Below are 20,273 nucleotides of genomic sequence, written 5' to 3'. Positions count from 1 at the left end.
GCGCCGGCGGCAGCACCGATGCTGACCGCCGGGACCGGGGACGGGCCGAGGAACGGTACCAGCCACCCTACCCGGCCACCGCCGCGCTTCCCCAGTCCGGGCACTCCACGGCGGGCCAGAGCGGGCGCGGTGCGGGGAGGAGCCGCCCGCGCTCCCCGTAGGCAGGGCATCTCGCAGGGCCGGCCCCCTTCGTCGGGCTGGGTGGGGTGTAGGGGGGGCCGGGGGTGGAGTAGGGTGAAATAGAGGCGGGCGTGTGTCACCGGGTAGATACCCACGACCAGGTACAGGCGGAGGCACTGACGACACTGGAGTGGCTGCGCGCTCGGGCTGGGGCTCCTTGGGAGTGAGCGCACGAGTAGCCACCGCCCGCCCGCCCGCCCGCCCGCCCGCCTGCCTGCCCGCCCGGAGCCGCCCGCGGGCAGTTCCCCTGCGCCGGGGCGGGCAGCCCGTCCGCACCGCACCCGCCGCCTCCTGCAGCCCTCCTCATGGCTACCAGGGTGCTGACCATGAGCGCGCGCCTGGGTCCCGCGCAGCAGCCCGAGGAGCCGGTGTTCGCGCAGCTCAAGCCCGTGCTGGGGGCCAGGGACGCAGCGATCTTCCCCGGGGACGACCTCAAGCAGCAGCAGCAGCCACCGCCGCCGCCTCAGCAGCAACCGCCACAGCAGCAGCAGCACGCGGGGGGCGGTGGCGGCGGTGCGACCCTGCCAGCGGAGGAGATGGTACAGGTAGGCGGTGGGCACCCCCCTCACGGCCCACCGGCCGTCGCCCGGGCGGGCGGGGAGTGGCCGTGAGGAACGGACGGGCGGGCGAGATTGGGTGGGGCCGCGGTGCGGGGCGAGGGCAGCGGACCCCGACGTGCCAGTCTGAGGCGGCGGGTGTGGGAGGGGGGGGGCGGCCGCCGCCGCCCAGCTCGCCTGCGCGGAGCAGAGAGCGCTCCCGCCTTCCCGCCGGCGGAGCCCGGTGAGGCGGCCGGGGCTGAGGCGGGGCGCGGGCTCCCGGCCGGCTGACGGGGCGCTGGGGGGAGCGGGGCTGCCCCCGCCGGTGTGTTGAAAGCCGCAGCTGCTGCCTGCTTGCTTGCCCGGCGGCGGGATTAGAACGGCCGCCTGTCCCCTCGCCCACGCTAGGAGTCATGTTCAGGGGGGGACGGGGACAGGGCACACCGGGCGAGAAGGGACTTCCCGGGACTTTCTGCCCGTCCCGGCAGCGGATCCACCGGCAAACAGCTGGAGGAGCTAACAGGGTAAGGCGGCGTCCGTAGCCCCGCGGAGGGTGCTCGCTGAGAAGCGGTACCCGGCAGGCTGCGGCCGTGAGGAGACACGGACCTGGCGCTGCGGGGTGTCAGCCTTGTCCCTGGGAAGGGGCGTCCCGGGAATCCCCCGGTGCCGGGCAGCGGCCTGACGGGAGCTGCGTTTCGGTGGTGCCTTCCCCAGTGAATAAATAAGTCTTCAAAGCGAGCTGCCCTCAGCTCGTAAACAAGGGCTGGAAAAAGTAGCCTGGCATGTCGGGGCAGATCCAGATCAAAGGGACGGGAAAGGCGGCTCTGTTTGTTTGTGGTGTTTACCGGGGGTCTTTGAAGAAAGATCCTAAAAATCCACTTTCTGGCAAAGTTGCTGTTTGTCAGCTGCTTTCTCCTGCGGGGCGCTAAACGGGTCTGGTATGAGCGCTCTCTTGACAGGGCAGGGGGGAATGTAGCATTTGCCCACTGGAGAGTGCGTGATAAATGCTTTGCCGATGACTGTACCAGCAGTGGATCGGGCTCCAGCCACCCACGGATTCCCTCGCACCACTACGCTAAGGGAATCATTTCCCAGTAATTAAAGAGCTCTCCTAGGACCGAGGCATGGATAGAGACATGTTTATCACGCTGTTGACCAATTATACACTGCATAGATTACTATTTTATTTAAAGTATAGTGCTGGAGACACTTCACACAACGAGTACTCTGAGGCAGTCAACCCGTCCTCTTTTTATTTGGCATTATTTATAACTTTAACATTTTGGTGTCGTATTTTTAATCAAATGCCTTTGGTTAAAAAGTGATGATATATTGGAAGTATATATAGAAAAAACCCCAAACCATTATTTGAAGTGTTAGCATTCAGATAACCAGCTGAGGATGTGGCTTTCAGAGTTAGCATTTCAAAGAGAATCGGGTGAAACAGATAGGCAGTCACCCTGCTCCAGCAGTGAATTCCAGAGCAGGAGATCTGCAGATTAGGGCAGAGTGCCTGTCATTTCTGCACCTCGTGCTGTCTGGTAGGCATAAAAGATGGAAAGTTTGCCGTGCGCTGAAATCTAGGGTCGCTCTTCGTGCTTGCTGTGCATGAATGACTCAACGCCATGGCTTTTTCTCCTTGTCCTTGATGTTGATTATCACGCCGATTATAAAAGACAGGTTTTCATTAGCGTGAATGTTTATAGCTTCCTCCATAGGTAGCTTGCGGCCAGCTGAACAGTATTGCTTTTTATTTGCAAAGCCTCACGTGACTTGCATGCCATTATCTTTCTCAGATGGTAACAAATCATGTGGATTATGGTCTGTTTTGTTTTTGTAGACAAGATGTGAAATGGAGAAATACCTGGCACCTCAGCTCCCGCCTGTCCCCGTCATCCCCGAGCATAAGAAATACAGAAGAGACAGTGCCTCGGTTGTAGACCAGTTTTTCACTGACAGTGAAGGGTTGCCTTACAGCATCAACATGAACGTCTTCCTCCCCGACATCAGCCACCTGAGAACCGGCCTGTACAAATCCCAGCGACCTTGTGTAACCCACATCAAGACAGAGCCAGTCGCCGTCTTCAGTCACCAGAGCGAAACTACTGCCCCTGCCCCCCCCACTCAGGCCCTCCCCGAATTTACCAGCATCTTCAGCTCCCACCAGACCCCTGATGTGAACAACATTTTCATCAAGCAGGAGCTTCCTACTCCAGACGTTCATCTTTCTGTCACACCCCAGCAAGGCCAGTTGTATCAGCTCCTGAGCTCACCGGATTTAGATATGCCCAACACTACTACTCAGGCAGCCGTGATGGACTCCCTTAACAATGTCTCCATGCCATCAGCTATGACGGGCCTTAACACGCTCTCCTCGGCTGTTCCACAGACTGCGATGAAACAGTTCCAGGGCATTCCCCCCTGCACCTACACCATGCCAAACCAGTTTCTGCAGCAGCAGGCCACTTATTTCCCTCCTTCCCCTCCAAGCTCTGAGCCTGGAAGTCCAGACAGACAAGCAGAGATGCTGCAGAATTTAACCCCTCCTCCGTCATACGCCGCAACTATAGCTTCCAAGCTGGCAATTCACAATCCGAATTTACCAGCAGCTTTGCCCATAACCCCCCAGAACATCCAACCAGTCAGATACAACAGGAGAAGTAACCCAGATTTGGAGAAAAGACGTATCCACTACTGTGACTATCCCGGTAAGCGATCTGTGTCAGAAAATACCAGCTCTTGCAATAATAAAACGCGGGAATAATTGTGGATGGGGTATAAGTGGTTTTTCTTTAGCTGTAGTCTGCACCTAGGAAGAATCAAACATTTCCTTGCCAAAGTAGAATTTCTCTATTATAGTTTTATTTTGTGTAGCACATGTTCACATGGTTTAAATAATATACACCCTTCATGTCATTTATAATTCTCTTAAATACCTGAGCTTATTTTACCATGGTATGAAAATTGTACTCTGTAGGGAAAAAAAACTCAAACAATAAAAATGATGACCTCCTGTAATGTAAGTCAGTGTGACCATGCAGCTCCTGCCTGCACTTTCCTAATGCCCATGATGAAGCAGAGGCTGACTTTGTCCAACGCATCACAGCTCAGTTAGATTCTGCTCACGCTGAAAGAGCCATTTCAGCTCCCAGTAGCCGAGGCCATGGCCATTTCTTCCGTTTTACAAATGGGATTCAGCTGCCCACATAAATCCATTAAAGCTGTCTCTGAAAATTGTCCACAGACGGATTCCTTTCCATACTTTTCTGTGTTGAAGGAAAGATGGACCTGGCTATAAACTGTGCTGCCATGTAGTACGTGATCCCAGATACAAGATGCTCATGCCCATCCGAGTAAAGAGAAAAGCTGCTGCTTGTGTCTTACCTCCCCCTTTACCAACATAACTCTCAGTGAGGTATTACCCATTCAGTGTGCCTTGTGATAAATGCTCAGTGGGAGAGTGTTGCTGAACCCTGGGTGACAGTGGCTCCAAGTCTGGTTTGCTGAAATCCGTTAGGAAATATTTAAAAAACAAAGTTCTACTCTGAGTTTTTAACTTACCTAGCAGGTGTTACAGTACGTAGACTGTAGCAGCTGTTGGTCTACCCTACATTACAAGGTAGTAAGTCTACCAGAAACACGCGTTTTTCTCATAGAGCAACGTAGCCCTAGGAGCTTTCTGTATCAAATCTTAATTCTAAACAATGATGGTGCCATAAGGTGCTAAACTTAACCAGCTAGTACCCCAGCACCTAAATGTAACATGGAGTGTTAATGTTCTCCCTGCTGAAATATCTCTCTGCTTTTTTGTTTTGTCTTGTAGGCTGCACAAAAGTTTATACGAAGTCTTCGCACTTAAAAGCGCACCTGAGAACTCACACGGGTACGTACTCACTATATCTCATGGTCTCTTGTTCATTCATGGCTTACACATTTTCTGAGAAAGTAAGCATGTTTGATCTGCCATCTTCTCCCTGCTTTCTGTGGAGTGCTGTGGGTTCAGGCTGGCTGTTCAGTTAAGAAAAATTTTAGGGTTCGGTCAATGAGAAGAAAAATTGCTTTTATTCTTACTGCAGTTTACTTAAACCTTTTATAATACAGAACATAAAATAGGTAAGAATAAAACAGATGAAGCTTTCCTTTTCAATATAAAATGTTACCAAAAAGGATTTTTTTCCCCTGAATAATGAATTAATCATAGCGAACACATTAGAATTTTCAAGACTCATTTAAATAGGTAGAATTTTCTGGCTTGGGCTTTTTCTTTGACCTGTTAGAATTATTTAGTCGTAGATTTTTTTTTTTCAGAAATGTCATGAAAATTCCCAAGATATTTCTGTTTCCTTAGCTAAGTGTGCATTTTTTTTTTAAGTCAGATAATTCTATATATTTATTTTTCAAAAAGAGACTTAATTTGTTGTCAGTGAAAGACATTAAAATGGAGGAAATTTAAAGTGTCAGTGTGTCACGCTTGGTTTTTCTACCTCAATCAAATTCTGCCAGCAGCTACAGAGGCAGTCCCTGTTGGTGGGCCTACATGGAGCAGAGCTGGGTACAGTGTTGCTTGTGCGTGGGTGCAGGAGCCATACAGACAGAGGACAGGGTTGGAAGGTGGAACCTCCTGCCCTAGGTGCTTTTCCAAAGCATTCACCTGCTAAGGCAGGGGGAAGGAGGAGGGAAATGGGAGAAAAACGTAGCTCACCAACAACGTACCTGTAACTATTTAGGACAGTTCTTAGCTGGGATGTTTGTACAGAACTGCTCATGCTAAATCCGTGAATGCACATGACTGATCTCGTAAATAAATGAGAGAGCTGCGACTCCTGTTTTTAAAACAAAGAGTGAACCCCACCTCTTCTCTGTGTGGACCTTGATTCAGAGCAAAACACGAGGCACAGTTGAAGCAACTTGTTTATTGAGGCAGGCTGTCGGCGCTGCAGCTGTGCCGTTCAAGTAATGGGGTTTCACCTAAGTTTAAATCGTAAGTCAGAACAAAACTTAACATGAGCTATGATCTAACAAAATGTTTCGCTATCTCTATGGAAACAAGGCGTTCTATTCAGCAGCTATTTTGAATGGATCGTTGGATTATCGTAAAGAAATTGCGTATCTCCAGGCTAAATGTTACTATAGAAATTTTGTTTTGATAAATGAAGGAGTTATCTGTGCTGCAGTCACAGTCAAAAATACAAGCAATGGTACAAATGTTATTGCCTTGCATTAGTAATAGACTAAGCAAGAACACTGTTAAAAATATTTTAGATACATGTAGTCACTCCTTAGACATAAACTCAGTACGAAGGGAATATTTTCATGAGGCTCTAGACTTGAATAATCTCGGAGAGTATAATCCTGTTGCTCTTTAATAAATAATCTTTAAATTTAAGGGTGTGTGATTTCCCCTTGCGCACTTTAGCCAGCAACTAAATACCAGCTTTAAATATCTCACTTGCTATTAACACGATAACTAGGAAGAGAGATAAAAGCAAAGCTTTAGTCCAAGTATGAACAATTATATAGTCAGCATTTCAAATGTACTCATTTGCTTTTTAAAATCAGTTTATATCTTTTTTTTGTTTGGTAATGACTGTAGGGTGTATAAACTTAATACCTGTGTGCACAAAAATACAGACCATGTTGCTAACATATATTGCTTAGGGTCACTAATGTTTATTGTTTCCTTCACTTTTTTACCTGTAGATATTTGACCTTAGAAATGTGGATGAATGTGCAGAGGTCAGAGGAGCTGATGTATTCATGGAAACAAGAATGTTGTTTTAGATAAAAATCTAGTGAACTTAAGCAGGTCTGTTAACACAAAGGGTCTTCTGGGGAGGTGAATGAAGGGATAAACTGTCTAAGGTGTGCATTACATGCAAGAATGTGAGTCTGTATCTTGTTACCTGCATTATTTCACAGTTTGCATTAGTTTAACTCTCTTGAATATTCAGTTAATACTTGAAGATTTCCAGCAGCAATTCTGATCTCTGCTTTAACATACGGTTGAAATGTATATTACGGGGAAGATCTCTGACTTACCCAGTACTGTAAATCCATTAAGTGAACGTTAAAGTAAATGAGTGCAAACTCGGGGAAACCTGTGAAGTTGCATAGCTCCCCCAGGAGCACAGGGGAATCTTGTTATTGATCTCCAAAGAGAAGGGCTTCATGCCGAGGGCTAAATTTGGGTGTGTACCTCTGTGCATCCCATCCCCCAGCACTGTGAATTCATACTGCACTATTAAGTTCTGATTATTTATTTTTTTAATTTTTTTTTTTTTAAAGGACTTCTGTGAAGCTTTTACCTTCAAAGTCTAAAGCAAGTGTCACGTAATCCATTTTAATAAAGTTGTGTGTGATATTCTTTCAAATCCCTTCAGGTATAGCAGACCTGTTTATCTGGCTAAACCCGTTCTTTAGTAATCATGGACCACTGAAGTTGTTTTCTCCTTATTCTTAGTTTCTTAACAATACCTTTTAAAATTGGCTGCAGTCTCTCTCTCATCCCAACCAGTTCCCGCCCTTTTCAGCAATCTGTCATCTTAAAATAAAAGAGCCTGCAGCAAAGTTTGTCTGCCATTAAAAGTCAAGACAAACCGTATGGTTTACCTTTTGTATTGGAAAATCTCAGCCTTTTCACAGTATTTACTTAGCAGCCTTTCTCTTCTGAAAGGCTTTCACTGGGTTTAGTAGGCATTCTTTGAGAGCAAACCTAAGGGAAATGTTATTTTTGATAGGTGGAATGTAGGCTGTGGTCTTTTTTTCTTTTTTTTTTTTTCTTTTTTTTTTTTAATTCAGATCTGAACACACTGTCAGACTTCATAAATTACAATTAAATCAAACTACAGAAAATGGGCAAAAGAAAAATCCATTGCATTTTTCTTCTTGGGTGTGCCCAAGGTGTTTACCTTGCACCATGTCAGGTGGTATAAGCTGGTGCAGTTATGCTGATTTAGTGTAATTACACTGAACGTTTGTAGTTGATGAAGAATCCAATATTCACTAATGAGCGAAGCAAGGTTAATGTGTAAGGAGTACCTGGCACTGAAGCAGGTGTGTGTTTTTTTTGCCTGTAAGTAATGCTGTAGCACTTGTAAATTGTGAAGTAAATTTTAGTTGTGTGTGTTGGGTAACCCTAAAATTGAACATGAGCAAAGATTCTAATGCTGCAAAGTTACAGGACATTTTGTATCCATCTCCATGCAGTTCTGAAGCAGATGTCTGATACATTTTAATACCTCAAAACACTTAAGTGTGACATCTTACCTTGATATTATTTGTTCCTGAAACAGGTAAAATGGTATTCAGTATGCTAAGGTACCTGTTGGAGCATCTCTCAAAACAGATTGGAGATTTTGACCTTTTGAAGCAGGGAGTTTTCTTTTAAAACAACTTTACCTGTTAGTCATGGAACAAGTTTTTGTTTCATAACCAGCATTGTGCAACTACAGTATAGATCGGGGACAGGGTTGTGCATTTATTGCAGGCTGTCCAGCAGTAAAACCACCTTCAGGCTCTGGCATAGCAGCTATAATGTGCCAAATGTCACTGAAAAGCAGTTACTTGCGTGTTGTAGATAAACTTCAGTTCCTTTTCTGGCATCTGAGTATGTACACATATATATCAAGTACTCCCTTAGAAACAGCATTCCTATAACTTACCCTGTTAGATTTCTTAACGTTAAATATACTCACTGTGGAAGTTGAGCCTTTGATATTCACTGTGGGGAATACCTTACCTGGGCCCTACCTGTAACGCTGCAGAAGAGCTGTGGGCTCCAGGGTGGGGGTTTTCTTTTAGTATTTCTGTGAACAGCTGCACATTTCAGACTTGTGTATGGTTTTAAGAGGAAAATCTGTCATTGTTTTGAACACATCAAGGCACACACATTGAGGACACTTTCCAGCTGCATATTGGTTTTCCGTATACAGAGTCTTTGTACAGGCATGTTGTCTGGTCACATGGTGGGCTTGCCATTAATAGTTTCAAGCATTAACTGCAGAACTATTTCATCTCTATCTATAGATCTAGTTTGGTGATGGGAAGTGGAAGCTGAGATAACTGAAGAGAAATGGCATTTCTCTAAATGAGATCCACTCAAAATACTTCCACTGTTCCTAGTTATTTCAAATGTTTATGTAAGCATGGGACAGCTGCTGACTTGTGTGGTTCCTCAAGGTGTTAAACATCTTTATTTTAGATCTCTGCCTCAATAGATCCAGAATTAGGCGCTGATCGACATCAGTATTAGGACCAGTTGTGTGCAATAGACTTCCACAGCCCATAGGACTTGACACTCCCAGCTTACCATAGCTGTATGCGGATGCTTGTCAAAGGTGGTACCATACAGAATTGCCTGGGAGTTTGGGATGCCCGTTGTTCAGAAGTAAGGACAAGCAGTAGCTGGACTCCTGCTGCAAAAAAGCACCTTTTGAAAACATGTATTGACTCAATTCTGAGTCTTATGTGAGGGATTTCTCTTCTGGTGTACAAGTGGGGAGTGGAGGCCTCAAGATTCAGCTTTGCTCAGGGTTGCAGCATTCTGTGTACATAGCAAATCTCATCCTGGAAAAATCTTTGCATCATGAAAACAGCTATTAAGTAATACCTCTGTGCAGATTCTGCTGCTTTAACCTGCTAGATGAGTCACTTGCACAGACTATAGTTTAAGGAGGTGTCAGTAAATGCCATCATTGATAGAGACAATAAGGAAAAATAGAGGCAAGTTAAATAAAACTATTGACAAAGTGCATTAAAGTGCAGTGTTGCTAGACACTGCTGGAGAATATGTTGGTATCTTTTATTTATGAATTCTGCTAAATCCATTAGTTGCCTGTGTGAGAAATGGAAGTACATTATTTTCCTGTGCAAACCACAGTTTAAGGGAAAATAATGTGCTTTTTTTTTTTTTTCAAACACTTTGTGAATGATTGCAGATCTTGGGATTAATTGATCCGGTTCTTTATCTGTAGTCATAAGCTAAATGAGACGTGTTTGAATGTGTTGTTCAAAAGAGGGTGAAATCTTAGCAACACACACCTAAATTTTAGTGAAGTATTAGTGGCCATTCACATCGGCGTCGAGCACACAGTTTTTATGAAGCAGGAATTAAATTCCAAGGTGTCAGGTGAGGGGTACTCCTGTTAGATTTTTAGATACTGAAAAGAAAAGCCTAATATTTTCTTTCTGATTAAAAGCCTAGAAAGTCCCTCTAAGCATGAAAGCTTAAAAAAAAACTGTTGTTTTCTGTCAATTGCTCCCTGAGAGGATTAAACTTCAGTTCCAGGATATTTGATTCCTGATAAGGCAACTGTTGACCTAAGAGACCAGCTTTAAATATAGTTCATTTTCAGTCCGCCCTACATAGGCTAATATAGTCCCAAGTTTCACAGTAATTGCCAGTGATTAAAACTTTCCATTATTTGATTAGAGATTCCTTACTGTAATTTATTTCTGAGCTTGACTGGGACGATTGACTCCTTGTTCCAGGGTAGCATGGTGTTTGTTGTTTGTTAGATGACCTGCACCTCCCATTGGTGAAAGATTAGAAACATTTAAGTAATGTCCTAGTTTAGTCTGAGTATCTTGGTAGCAGCATTCCTGTCCTGTCAGCTTGCATTATTTATATTCAGGATCTCTAACAACTCTGATTAAAGACATATTAAAACCTTTGATTTTGGCAAGTGTACAGTGCTTCGCTTTGAGTTAAAACTGCTTTAATGCATTGCTTTTTTTGTGTGTGTGTGCATACAGTCGATGGAGATCTGGAAGTCTACAGTACATGTTGAATAAATTCCATTTTAAGAGCACCTCTTACCTGACTGTACAAGAGCCAGTGTTATTGGTGTGTGTTCTTGCACCACGGGCATATATGAAGAAATGTGTTCTTCAGCACAGGATGTGTAGACACAGAGATGCACCCCAGATGGCATGGAACCTACTTTTAAAAAAATTCCTTTCCTCTTTGTTTGCATATCTCCTTGAAGAGAGAGCACCTCTGTTAAGACAGAATGTTATACCAGAAAGAAAATAAACCATCGCGCAGGCCAGTCAAGATTCCCCAGTAATCCTTAAGCTGCGTAAGACAACACTTAGCAAAATGAGTGCTTCAAGCACTGGTAGGAGCGCTGAGGAGAAGATAACGCCTTCTCTGCCTCTCTAGTCAGAAGGTGAATGATGCACAACTCTTGATTGTCCTCTTTGCTTACCAGGCAGTTACTTTTTTTTCCTGTGAGTGCTTCTGTTAAGAGATCAAATACTGCTTGGTTTAGCAGTCATCAGCCTTACACAGTATAACAGCTCTCTGTTACAGGATTCCTTAAAATGCTGTTTTGCCGTGAAGTAGTACTTAATGCATTGTCACTCTCTAGCCATTACTATACTAGGCAGAGGCTTTATCACGTTTAAAAATGTGCAGCATATGTTATGGATTCGTATTACTGGTGGATGTTTCAAGGACTAAATTTATTTTGTCACTCACAAAAAAAGCTGGATGTACCTTGTGTACTGTCAGCCCTCTGATCCATCTCCATCTCGGACAACTGAGGATTTCAGTGCATTAAAGAGCTTTTAAACACCTGAGGGACATTTTATGTTGAAATTTCAGCTTTCTTCTATTTCTCAAAAAAAAAAAAAAGAACAAAACCCAAAACAAAAATCACACTCCAAAACCCACAAAAACAACAAAACCGTGTCTTTAAAAAGAGCAAAAAAAACCAACCCAAAAAACCACCCCCTAACCCCTCTCCCCTCCCCAACAAGCTGCTTTTAATGAGTCAATAGCAGAAGGAAGGTCTAATTTTAGGTAAATGCTGAGAGCTGAAAACCTCTTTTGAATGAGTGTAGACATACACCCAAGCAGCAACATTCATTTCCAGTCAGCCTGGGAGAGACCAGAGTTAAAAACCTTAGTGCTATAAACTAGGGGAAACCTATTTCAGGCAAACTGAAACAGAGGAAACACATTTCATTTGTTTGGTTTGTTTTTTTTTTCTCACACCATGTGAGGGAACCAAGACAACTGATGTTAAGATGTGAAAAAATTGAAAGCAAATGCACCAAAAAATACAAAATGATCTGTTTTAAAATAATACAGGTTATGCGTATAACTGGTGCTATTACAGTGCTGAAACTTATGCTTTGCCTTTTTATCACACCTGGTTGTGTATTTCTTAAGGCTGAACCCTTGCCACTAGAAATAATTCTATAATAGAAACAAGTAATATTAAAATGATGGAAAGAATGGCATGGGGGGTGTCTTTACACTTTTATACCCTCACAAGCAGTAATCAGGTGTTGTCTTTTTAGAGTCTTTGACAAGTGTGCTGCATTTTTGTCTTCAAGGAAGCTCCAAACTCACTCCTCTGACAGAAATTTCCAATAGGAAATAAGAAAAGTTGCAGGCCTTGGCTGGTGTAATACCTGTACTGGGGTTTCTGCATACCAACAGAGTTACCTAACTTTAGGTTTGAAAATCTGGCCCTTGTTTTGAAGCTTTACATTTAAAGAAAGCTGTCCTAGCAGGGATTGCAGAAATAAAGTCACACAATTCTTCGGTGAAATAAGGAATCTTATTTTCTGATGATGGGGAAATTCATCACTAAGGGAGGTTTTCAGTGACTTGTTTTTTTTCTAAACATGATTTTAAACAGAAACATTTTTCTTGAGCAGAGGCTACGTGTTGAAGATACAGAGTGTCTTCAAAATGACCGTCACCCCCATCACCACTGGTGGCACTGTACCTTATCCAAACGGGCATAGCCATGATGGTCACTGCTAGTGGCTAGAATTAGTGTTTGGAAAGCAATTGGTGCCTTTGACACCACTAAATCCCCAAAAATACATTAAAGAGAGAAGAGCCCCCACAGTGTGCCTCACTGGTCCTGACCGTTCTGTTGCGGAGTCAACAAGGATCCTGAAACTTGCAATTTACCTTGGAATAGTTTTATCTGTTGAAGTGGCTGGTTAGGTTAGCATGTTATATGTGGATGTCCAGACATATTTTTGACATCCTTACAATTCTGTTTGGGTTTTTTTGTTTTGTTTTGTTTTTGTTTGTTTGGGTTTTTTTGTTAGTGTGTGTGGGGTTTGTTTTTTTTTTTTTGTAACAGACACACACTGCTACCAGAATAGTCTCCTTTCAGGTTAAACTGCCTTATCTCTTGCTACGTGCTTTCTGTGAAAGAGCTTCCAAACTAAACAAGAGGGCTTAAAATTTCTGTGCTCAAGTACAAGTCTGTTTCTCATACTCCACAAATGTATTTCTTTTAAACTGGAGAATGGATGCATATTAACAGCTCAAGAACTTAAAAATATATTTTGTGATGTATACGCCTAGCAAAACATTTTAAATCAGTGATACTGGAAGGAGGTTATGCAGAAATCCAATTAAACTTATGAAATCCCTATCCTGTTGAAGTATAATTTAAAGGAAAGCAGTTCTGTTTCCCAGAAGTGCTGTGTATAATATTTCTGGCTTGGGAAGAAAGGGTTGGAGTGTGCTATTTGGCTGGAAATTGGTACCAGCTTCCTCCATGGTGTTTTAGTTAACAGTGTTGACATTCTAACAAATCCTGTGGAAGCTCCCCTGAAGTGGAGGAGTTAGCTGTTTTCTTGCTTTTACAGTGAAATATCTGTTTGATACCGCGATCGTGTTCCAGTAACTGTGTTGTACTACCTTTGCATTTGATGACCAGTGGCATTCTTGGTTTTAACACCCTATAGAAGCCCTAAATTGCTGGAGGAAAACCAAATATTTCTGAAACTTTACAGCTACTGTATTTCCCACAATCATTAAAGTAAACAAATCTTACATTACTAGGCAATGAAAACAAGGGATAAAGGGTTCAGTGTCCCTTGTTGTGTATACCTGCTTTTTTAAAAATAAATCTTCAACCCCAGATTTCTCAGCAAAGAAGTAGGATCACTTCAGAAAATATGTAACACGAGGCTCTTTTTCCCTTGCTGCAGGAGCTTAAACCAAATTCTTATTTCTGCTAAATGACAAAAAGCATGTATATAGGTAGGTAGAAAATATTGCTAGCTAGTTGTTCTTCTGCTTTCTTTAAAGGAGTGAAAATAATCTCCACCTTCTTTTTCTTGCCCCCCTTCCTCCTTGCCCAAAAGGAAAACATTTAAAATTGATGCAGTTCTTAAATAGAACTTTCCAACGGAAACTAGTATTACAAACATAGATATTCAGTATTTTACCCCTAGGATTTATTCAAAATAATCAGTGCCTCTACACTGGCACTAAAAATACATTTTCCAGTTCTCACTGTTGGCCAAAGCAAGGGGTTAAAAGCAGCATTCTGGCTTTACTTTCCAGTACATAAAAGTAACACTGTTAAAACAATCTGTATAAAGGCACCAGCTTGTTCCCTGCCCCATCCCCTGAGTTTAGCTGGGTTTAGCTCGGTTTAGCTCAGGTCTGCAGAAGGGCTGGCCAGGAGGAGCAGTCAGTGCATGGCACAGCCCAGTTTTATCTCTGAGCAGCGCTGCTGCCTGGGAGGGTTGGTGGCTGTTGCAGGCAGTGAAGAGACCAGGACAGCAGGGTAAGTTTCTAGATGGTGTCTCCGGGAAACAGAGTCCCCTGGAGTTCAATGGGGGTCTCTTTGATTCAGCGTTGACTTGGAAGCTGTGGCATCTAGCAAGACACAGGGTTCCCTGCAGCTGAGAGTTCGCATGCTAGGAGCCTTCGTATCACCTGCTTCTGCTGTTTGCAGATTAGAAAATGTTTTAAAAGGGGACAGCAGTTTTGTTTGGACTCAGGCAGGGTGAGGTACCAACTACACAGGACAGCTTTGAGACTCCTTTCGTGGTACAGTGTATGTATGGTGAAACTGCACATACTTCATACCTTCTTGATGCCAGGCTTGGAAACTGATTTTAACTTCCTGGTCCCCATTCTAGTCTGGTCCGGATATTGCTAGGTTTCTGTTCAACTAGTGGTGTTTTCCTGCTATCTTTACCGTTTCTCATTCCTCATGTGAAGTGTATAAGCAGGTGTTTGGAGTATGTAGAGGCTTGACCATATATATATTCTGTGTGGGCAGTTAGGGTGGCAGGATCACAAGACTGGGAGTTTAGCATCAAGTATAATATGACAGTTTTAAGTGAAGGCTTTTAAAGAAGAGTTTGAAGCCAACGTGAGAGAAAAGGAGAAAGAAAGGAGAGAAAGAAATACACTGGCTTTAAGTTAAAGTGCTTCAAATGACGGATTAATGTTTTGTGCAAACTGTGTGCACGTGTGTTTTAATGCAGAGTGCTCACGGAAGATCTCTCTGGTGCTGTGCCTATGGAGCAGCAGCAATCCTTTACAAACAGCATTAATAACCCGGTTTAAATACATTAAGAATGATGCATATAGTGCAGAACATCCCTTGCTGAATAAAGATCTTTTCTGTCATTCTGCCATGAAGAGTAAACGTGTTATGTAAACTGGCTTCTCTGATGTTATAAATGCTTTACACACTGGGTTTGAATGAAATCTGTATTTTAACCTGCATATGTTGCATGGAGCAAAAGAGTCTTCAGTGATGGATCATTCTGGTCTTCAGTCAGCATCAGACAGAGTATATTCAGCTATGACAGAAATTTGTAATGATTTGTGTTCTGATTTGCTATCCACCAAATACTTTTGAACTCAGTGAGAGGAGATGCCAGGCTCTAAGTTTGTTTTTCTTAAGGGATGATATGTTTCCACTGTGATTTCAGTAAATCCCAGTCGCTGTTTATGCAATGAAGTGGTTGGTGAGTGGGGGGTTATTTTTTCTTGTAGAGGTTGGTCCTGGTTGTGCCTGTGCTGCCTACATGAAGTCACATCCCCATTGTGAGCAAAGGGCTGGTTTTGCTCTTAGTAGTAGACAGAAATTTGCTAGTTAGTTGATCAGAGAAGCAGTAGAAACTCCCAGACAAAACCAGTTTCATAATTTCATCTGTATAATACATTAGCACCTCTGAAGTAATGTTTTGTAGTTTCTCAGATGGTGTTCTCTGCATAGCTGGTACAAAACAAACAGTCTGATTGCAGGATACTGGCTCCTGTCTTTCTTCCTCATGCTTGTGTGATGGTAAACCAGGGAAAAGTAGGAGTCGCTCCACTCGGCTGTGGATTGAGACTCCGAGGGTGAAGGTCTGAGACTGATGGAGGGTGAGAAGCTCTGTAAGATACGTTGGAAAAGACTTTTTGGAAAGCTCAGACTTGTTCTGATTCTGCTCCAGATGAAGCTACTGCCAGGTGCTTTGATAAACTCATTTTTGTTTCTCTTTTTGCCAAATAAGTCAAGTTAATATAAAGGCTATCGATAACAATCCATTCTCCCAACTGAAGTGTGGTTTTGTCAACCAACATCAAGCAATAGCCTATAAATAGGTAATATTAGTCTCTTTATTTATATGAAGCTTGCTTGCATGGTGACATCATGTCCATACTAGCTTCTGAGCAGGTGTACTTACACGCGAAAAGTTCTGGTTTTACACAGAAGTCATCTTGGCTTTGTGGCTTTATAGTTCTTCCATTTCAACAAACACCTATGAATTACAGGCATGCTTAAAATACCTCATTTATGGTTCTAAAATGGACGAATGCAATCATTTTAGGTGCTCAGGCTGATTGTATTCAAGACTAGCTGGATAGTTTGAACTTGTATTTGGAGCTTCTGTAACACAGCAAGTTCTCAAAGATGACATGCTCCCCTTACATCAGTATAGACTGATGGATACAGCAAGCACTAAAATATGGCTGTGTAAGCACCTGATTGTATATGTTAAATGTTACATTCTTAAAACTGCTTTGATTGTTCAGGTACTTTCTCCTATGTATAGCTAGCCCAAATTGGGATACCACAAGTGTTTATTGCCCCTTACATTTTAGAAAATACTATCCGTGTGGTGTTGGTAACACACTGTACCCCTTTCTTTGCACATCAGAAGCTCTTGAATAATCTGTACACTACAAAGAATGTTCATAGAAATCTTCCCTTCCATTTCAGACCTCTTAAAAAAAGCTCTCTATAATTTAATTTACTCATTTAAAAAAGGTGCAAGCGTAAGTCACAAACCAGGCTGGATTGTCCCATTCAGCTGCTTTTTCTCCTACTCCCTCTCACACTGAGATGAGTGTAAGGGAGGGTATTTCAGTCTCATGCAGGTTGTTTTTTTCTCTGATTTTCTGTACCATAGCTGTCTCTAATATGTATGTTTGAAGGTTTCTTACATTTTACATGTTAAATCACGGAACACTGAATTGATAGCATTGAAAGGGACCTCTGGAGATCAGAGAGAAGAGCAAAATTTGCTGGAAAAACAAAGGGGGTGTTGGTTTGAGGCCTATTGAATAGATACATGAATAATGAGGAAGCATCAGCTCCTGCATTGTCATTTATTTCTGGTTTAAATTGAAGAGCAGTGCCATGCAATATGATCTTGCATCATTTTTCTCCAGAAGAGTGGCAGCTGACATTGTTGTTTCTCTGTGCTCTCTTTCAGGTGAGAAGCCATACAAGTGCACGTGGGAGGGCTGCGACTGGCGATTCGCTCGCTCGGATGAATTAACGCGCCACTACAGGAAGCACACGGGGGCAAAGCCCTTCCAGTGTGCGGTCTGCAATCGCAGCTTCTCCCGCTCTGACCACCTGGCTCTCCACATGAAGAGGCATCAGAACTGAAAGCTGGACTTGTCGTTGAGGCTGTTTTGTATCTATGCAATTTCCTATTGACTCTCGACGTGCAACTAAAGTTAGTTTAATTTTTGAGTATGGGTTACCCATTTAAAAGAAATCTCGAAAGAAACTGGAAATGTATATTTTGTATATTTATGCAGAAAAAGGGAAGACACTGTATCACAGTACCAGAGTGTTCAGTCATTTGTTTGCTCTCATGATGTATATGGCTTTAGTCAGCAGGTTACATCTCTTCACAAGTATTATGTCTTGACACATTGCAGCTTTATACATTTTTTTTTTCCTCTTGCCGTGTTTTGACCAAAGCACTGTCATTATTGTGACAATGTTTAGTAAACAAATTAATGAGAGGCTGCAGGTGAATAAACACAGTGGAAAAGCCATGAATTGTAATCTGTCAGGTTTTTACTGGACATACTTAGTACTTGTGGGGGTTTTTCTTAAACATTAAGTCATTCTGTGGAAAAAGCTACATAGAAAAATTCATAAACAGCCATAGAACAAACATTTTGTTCTGTATGTTGCATGTTTGCTATGACAAAGATTTTGTAAATATGCAAATCAGCTTTTTAGGTTTAATACAAAAAGTTTTCTAAGAATCATCTGAGAAAAGGCAGTTGTTTTACATTTGATAACATGGCACATTTACAGAAAAAAAGTTATTTAAATACCTCTCAAAACTATACTGACTCAGCTTCGTTTTTCTTCAGAGAAATGAGCTAGACATTCAGATGTGTTGTACCTGTTAACTAAAATGGTGTGCACTGAATATTCAAACACAATTTTGTTTTCAAGTTGCTTAAAAGGGCAAAGACATGGAGAATGAATCGTAAAGTCATCATTGGAAGCTTAACTAACGGGGATAGTTGCAAGGAACACAGAATGTTAAACCTCTTACTATAAGCTAAACTTAGTATCACTTTAAAAAGAAGGATTTAGGATGCAATTTTCATATACAGACGCGTTAAGCTGGTTCAGCACCAGTGTGATCTAGTTTTGTGTGGCTATTGCATGTAATTTCCTAGAAGGTAAGGATACAGTAATTTTGTGTCAAATTACAGCACAGTCTAGTTAATCCACTGTTGAGATTGACACACGCAGGGGAAAACTTACTGCTGACAAAAGTAGCTGAAACTCCACTGAAGACAGTGAGGCAGTGCCCTTTTATGCTAACAATGACTTTGATCCACCATGTTCAGCCTAGAAATAGTAGATGGAGGGCCAAACATGAGGTTAGACCATGTAGGATTTGGCCAGGCAACAGGAGAAAACCAAACAAACTTAGGAAGTGTCTGGACTTCACAAGCTGTAACATTAAGCTGTCAACCAAAGGCTAGAATAGACAATCAAAATACCAAAAAAAGGATCTTGCAGGAAAACCTAGCTTTGTTAAAACTGTTGTTTGTCTTTATTTATTTGTGGTATATGATAGACTCTCCTTTTTTTTAAGACAATTTTACATATACTTGATAAATTATAGTTTTGTTTGTTATAGTTAGAAATGTTGCTCTTAATGTAAATAGTTGACAAACGATGTAAATAATTTTGTAAGGCTTCAAATGTTTGTACATGGAAACATGCAGAAATTGGTTGCTGTTTTGCTTCTTTTGCCTCCCCTCCCCCCCCCCTTATTTTTGTATTGTGGTATTTCCTATGCAAATGATGGAGCAAACAGCTGTATAGTTGTAGAATGTTTTGAGAGAGAATGAAATGGTTTATATATAAAGACTTTTTTTTTTTTTGCAAAATAAAACAAAGTGCCTAATGTGTGTTTGTGTGTATGTGTGTGCTCTCTGTAGCTCCTGACAGGGACAGCTCTGTGGTTTTGCACTGGGAGCTGGAAATCATAACAACACGAAGCTAAGAATGTTCGTTCTTCACAGCAAGGATTGTCTCTTGGAAAGTACCTGGCACTTCTGTATCCTGCCCTGATGAAAATAATAAATGGAAACAGAGAAGGGATCGTGTTTTTCTGCTCTCAGAACTTTAAAGGGAGTGTATTGTAGCCTGAAAGTGGGTGGTGCAGTTGTCCACAGTATCACGATGGTAAATTAAGGGTACCCTTTGGGTACATGAAAATATACAAATTCTCTTCAACTTTCAAAGTGGGTAAAATCTACTCAGTTCTGGCAACCTATAGTGTTGGCAGAAAGAAGTTTCTCCCCAAAAAAGTCCTTCCATGCCCTCGGAAGACAAGAAGGTCCCACAGCGGCACTGTGCAGTCCCCCACAGCAAATTCTCCTTTTCAGTGTTTTTCCCTTGGGAGATGGAAGTGTGGTTCAGTTGATAAATTGAGGTGGATGAGATGTGGGGGTTACATGTGTCTTGTGGTCGCTTCCTCCAAGCTTAAAGAGGCACGCTGAGCATTTTAGAAGAAATGTATCTTAAAACCAATCAAAGAGTCAGTTTGAATATCATTTACTACCAAATTATAATCATCCAATTAAATCAACTGTCAGGTTATTAAAATTTCAGTTGTTCTCTTGTAAACTCTGAGCTCCTAAATCCTTTCTCGAATGCCTCTACTCTTTCCTTACAATCTAACTTTGATTTTTCTTTCATTGCTGCTTCTCTCTTAATTAACCTCTCCCACATGTCAGCTAATCCCTCCTTTATAAAAATACAGAGGGTAGCATTAAGGAACTTGGTGAAGACTTGGTTAATTACCAAGAAATTCTGCCTGCGTCTCACCTAACTGCACAACCACAAACACGAGAGCGATGTGTTGGAAAACAGGGAGAGAGAACTCCCAGCAGCACTGCTGCGGCATTCTCTTTTCTGATCCAGCCATTAGGAAAACACACGTGTTTCTTAGGAGCCTGTCTTGCTCCGAGGGGAAGCTGGCAATGAATTGGGCAATCAGTCATGTGCCATC

General features: G+C 42.5%; 1 protein-coding gene across 3 annotated transcripts; it reads left to right on the top strand.

Moving 5' to 3' along the window:
- Positions 1-402: 402 nt before the first annotated feature.
- On the top strand, positions 403-19,165 carry KLF5 (KLF transcription factor 5). 3 transcript variants are annotated; one of them, XM_061367727.1, is made up of 4 exons: positions 403-725; positions 2,557-3,424; positions 4,540-4,599; positions 17,205-19,165. In XM_061367727.1, exons 1-4 carry the CDS (start codon positions 486-488, stop codon positions 17,381-17,383), a joined length of 1,347 nt encoding a protein of 448 aa, XP_061223711.1. In that variant the 5' UTR covers positions 403-485; the 3' UTR covers positions 17,384-19,165. The 3 variants fall into 3 exon arrangements, with proteins under 3 accessions (XP_061223711.1, XP_061223712.1, XP_061223713.1); XM_061367728.1 differs by lacking the exon at positions 403-725 and adding an exon at positions 827-960; XM_061367729.1 differs by lacking the exon at positions 403-725 and adding an exon at positions 2,103-2,257.
- Positions 19,166-20,273: the final 1,108 nt, after the last annotated feature.

This window comes from Neopsephotus bourkii, unplaced genomic scaffold (assembly GCF_033783945.1).
Source record: "Neopsephotus bourkii isolate Nb327-2 ecotype Australia unplaced genomic scaffold, CSIRO-AGI_Nbou_v1 NB_1394, whole genome shotgun sequence".
Classification (NCBI taxonomy): Eukaryota; Metazoa; Chordata; class Aves; order Psittaciformes; family Psittacidae; genus Neopsephotus; species Neopsephotus bourkii.
The sequence above is the reverse complement of the archived record's forward strand: the minus strand, read 5'-3'. Positions and strand labels throughout refer to the sequence as shown.

Coding starts and splice junctions, on each gene's coding strand:
- KLF5 (XM_061367727.1), top strand. CDS start 486: ATGGCTACCAGGGTGCTGACCATGAGCGCGCGCCTGGGTCCCGCGCAG. Junction 726..2,556: donor CAGCGGAGGAGATGGTACAG/GTAGGCGGTGGG, acceptor TTGTTTTTGTAG/ACAAGATGTGAAATGGAGAA. Junction 3,425..4,539: donor CCACTACTGTGACTATCCCG/GTAAGCGATCTG, acceptor TTTGTCTTGTAG/GCTGCACAAAAGTTTATACG.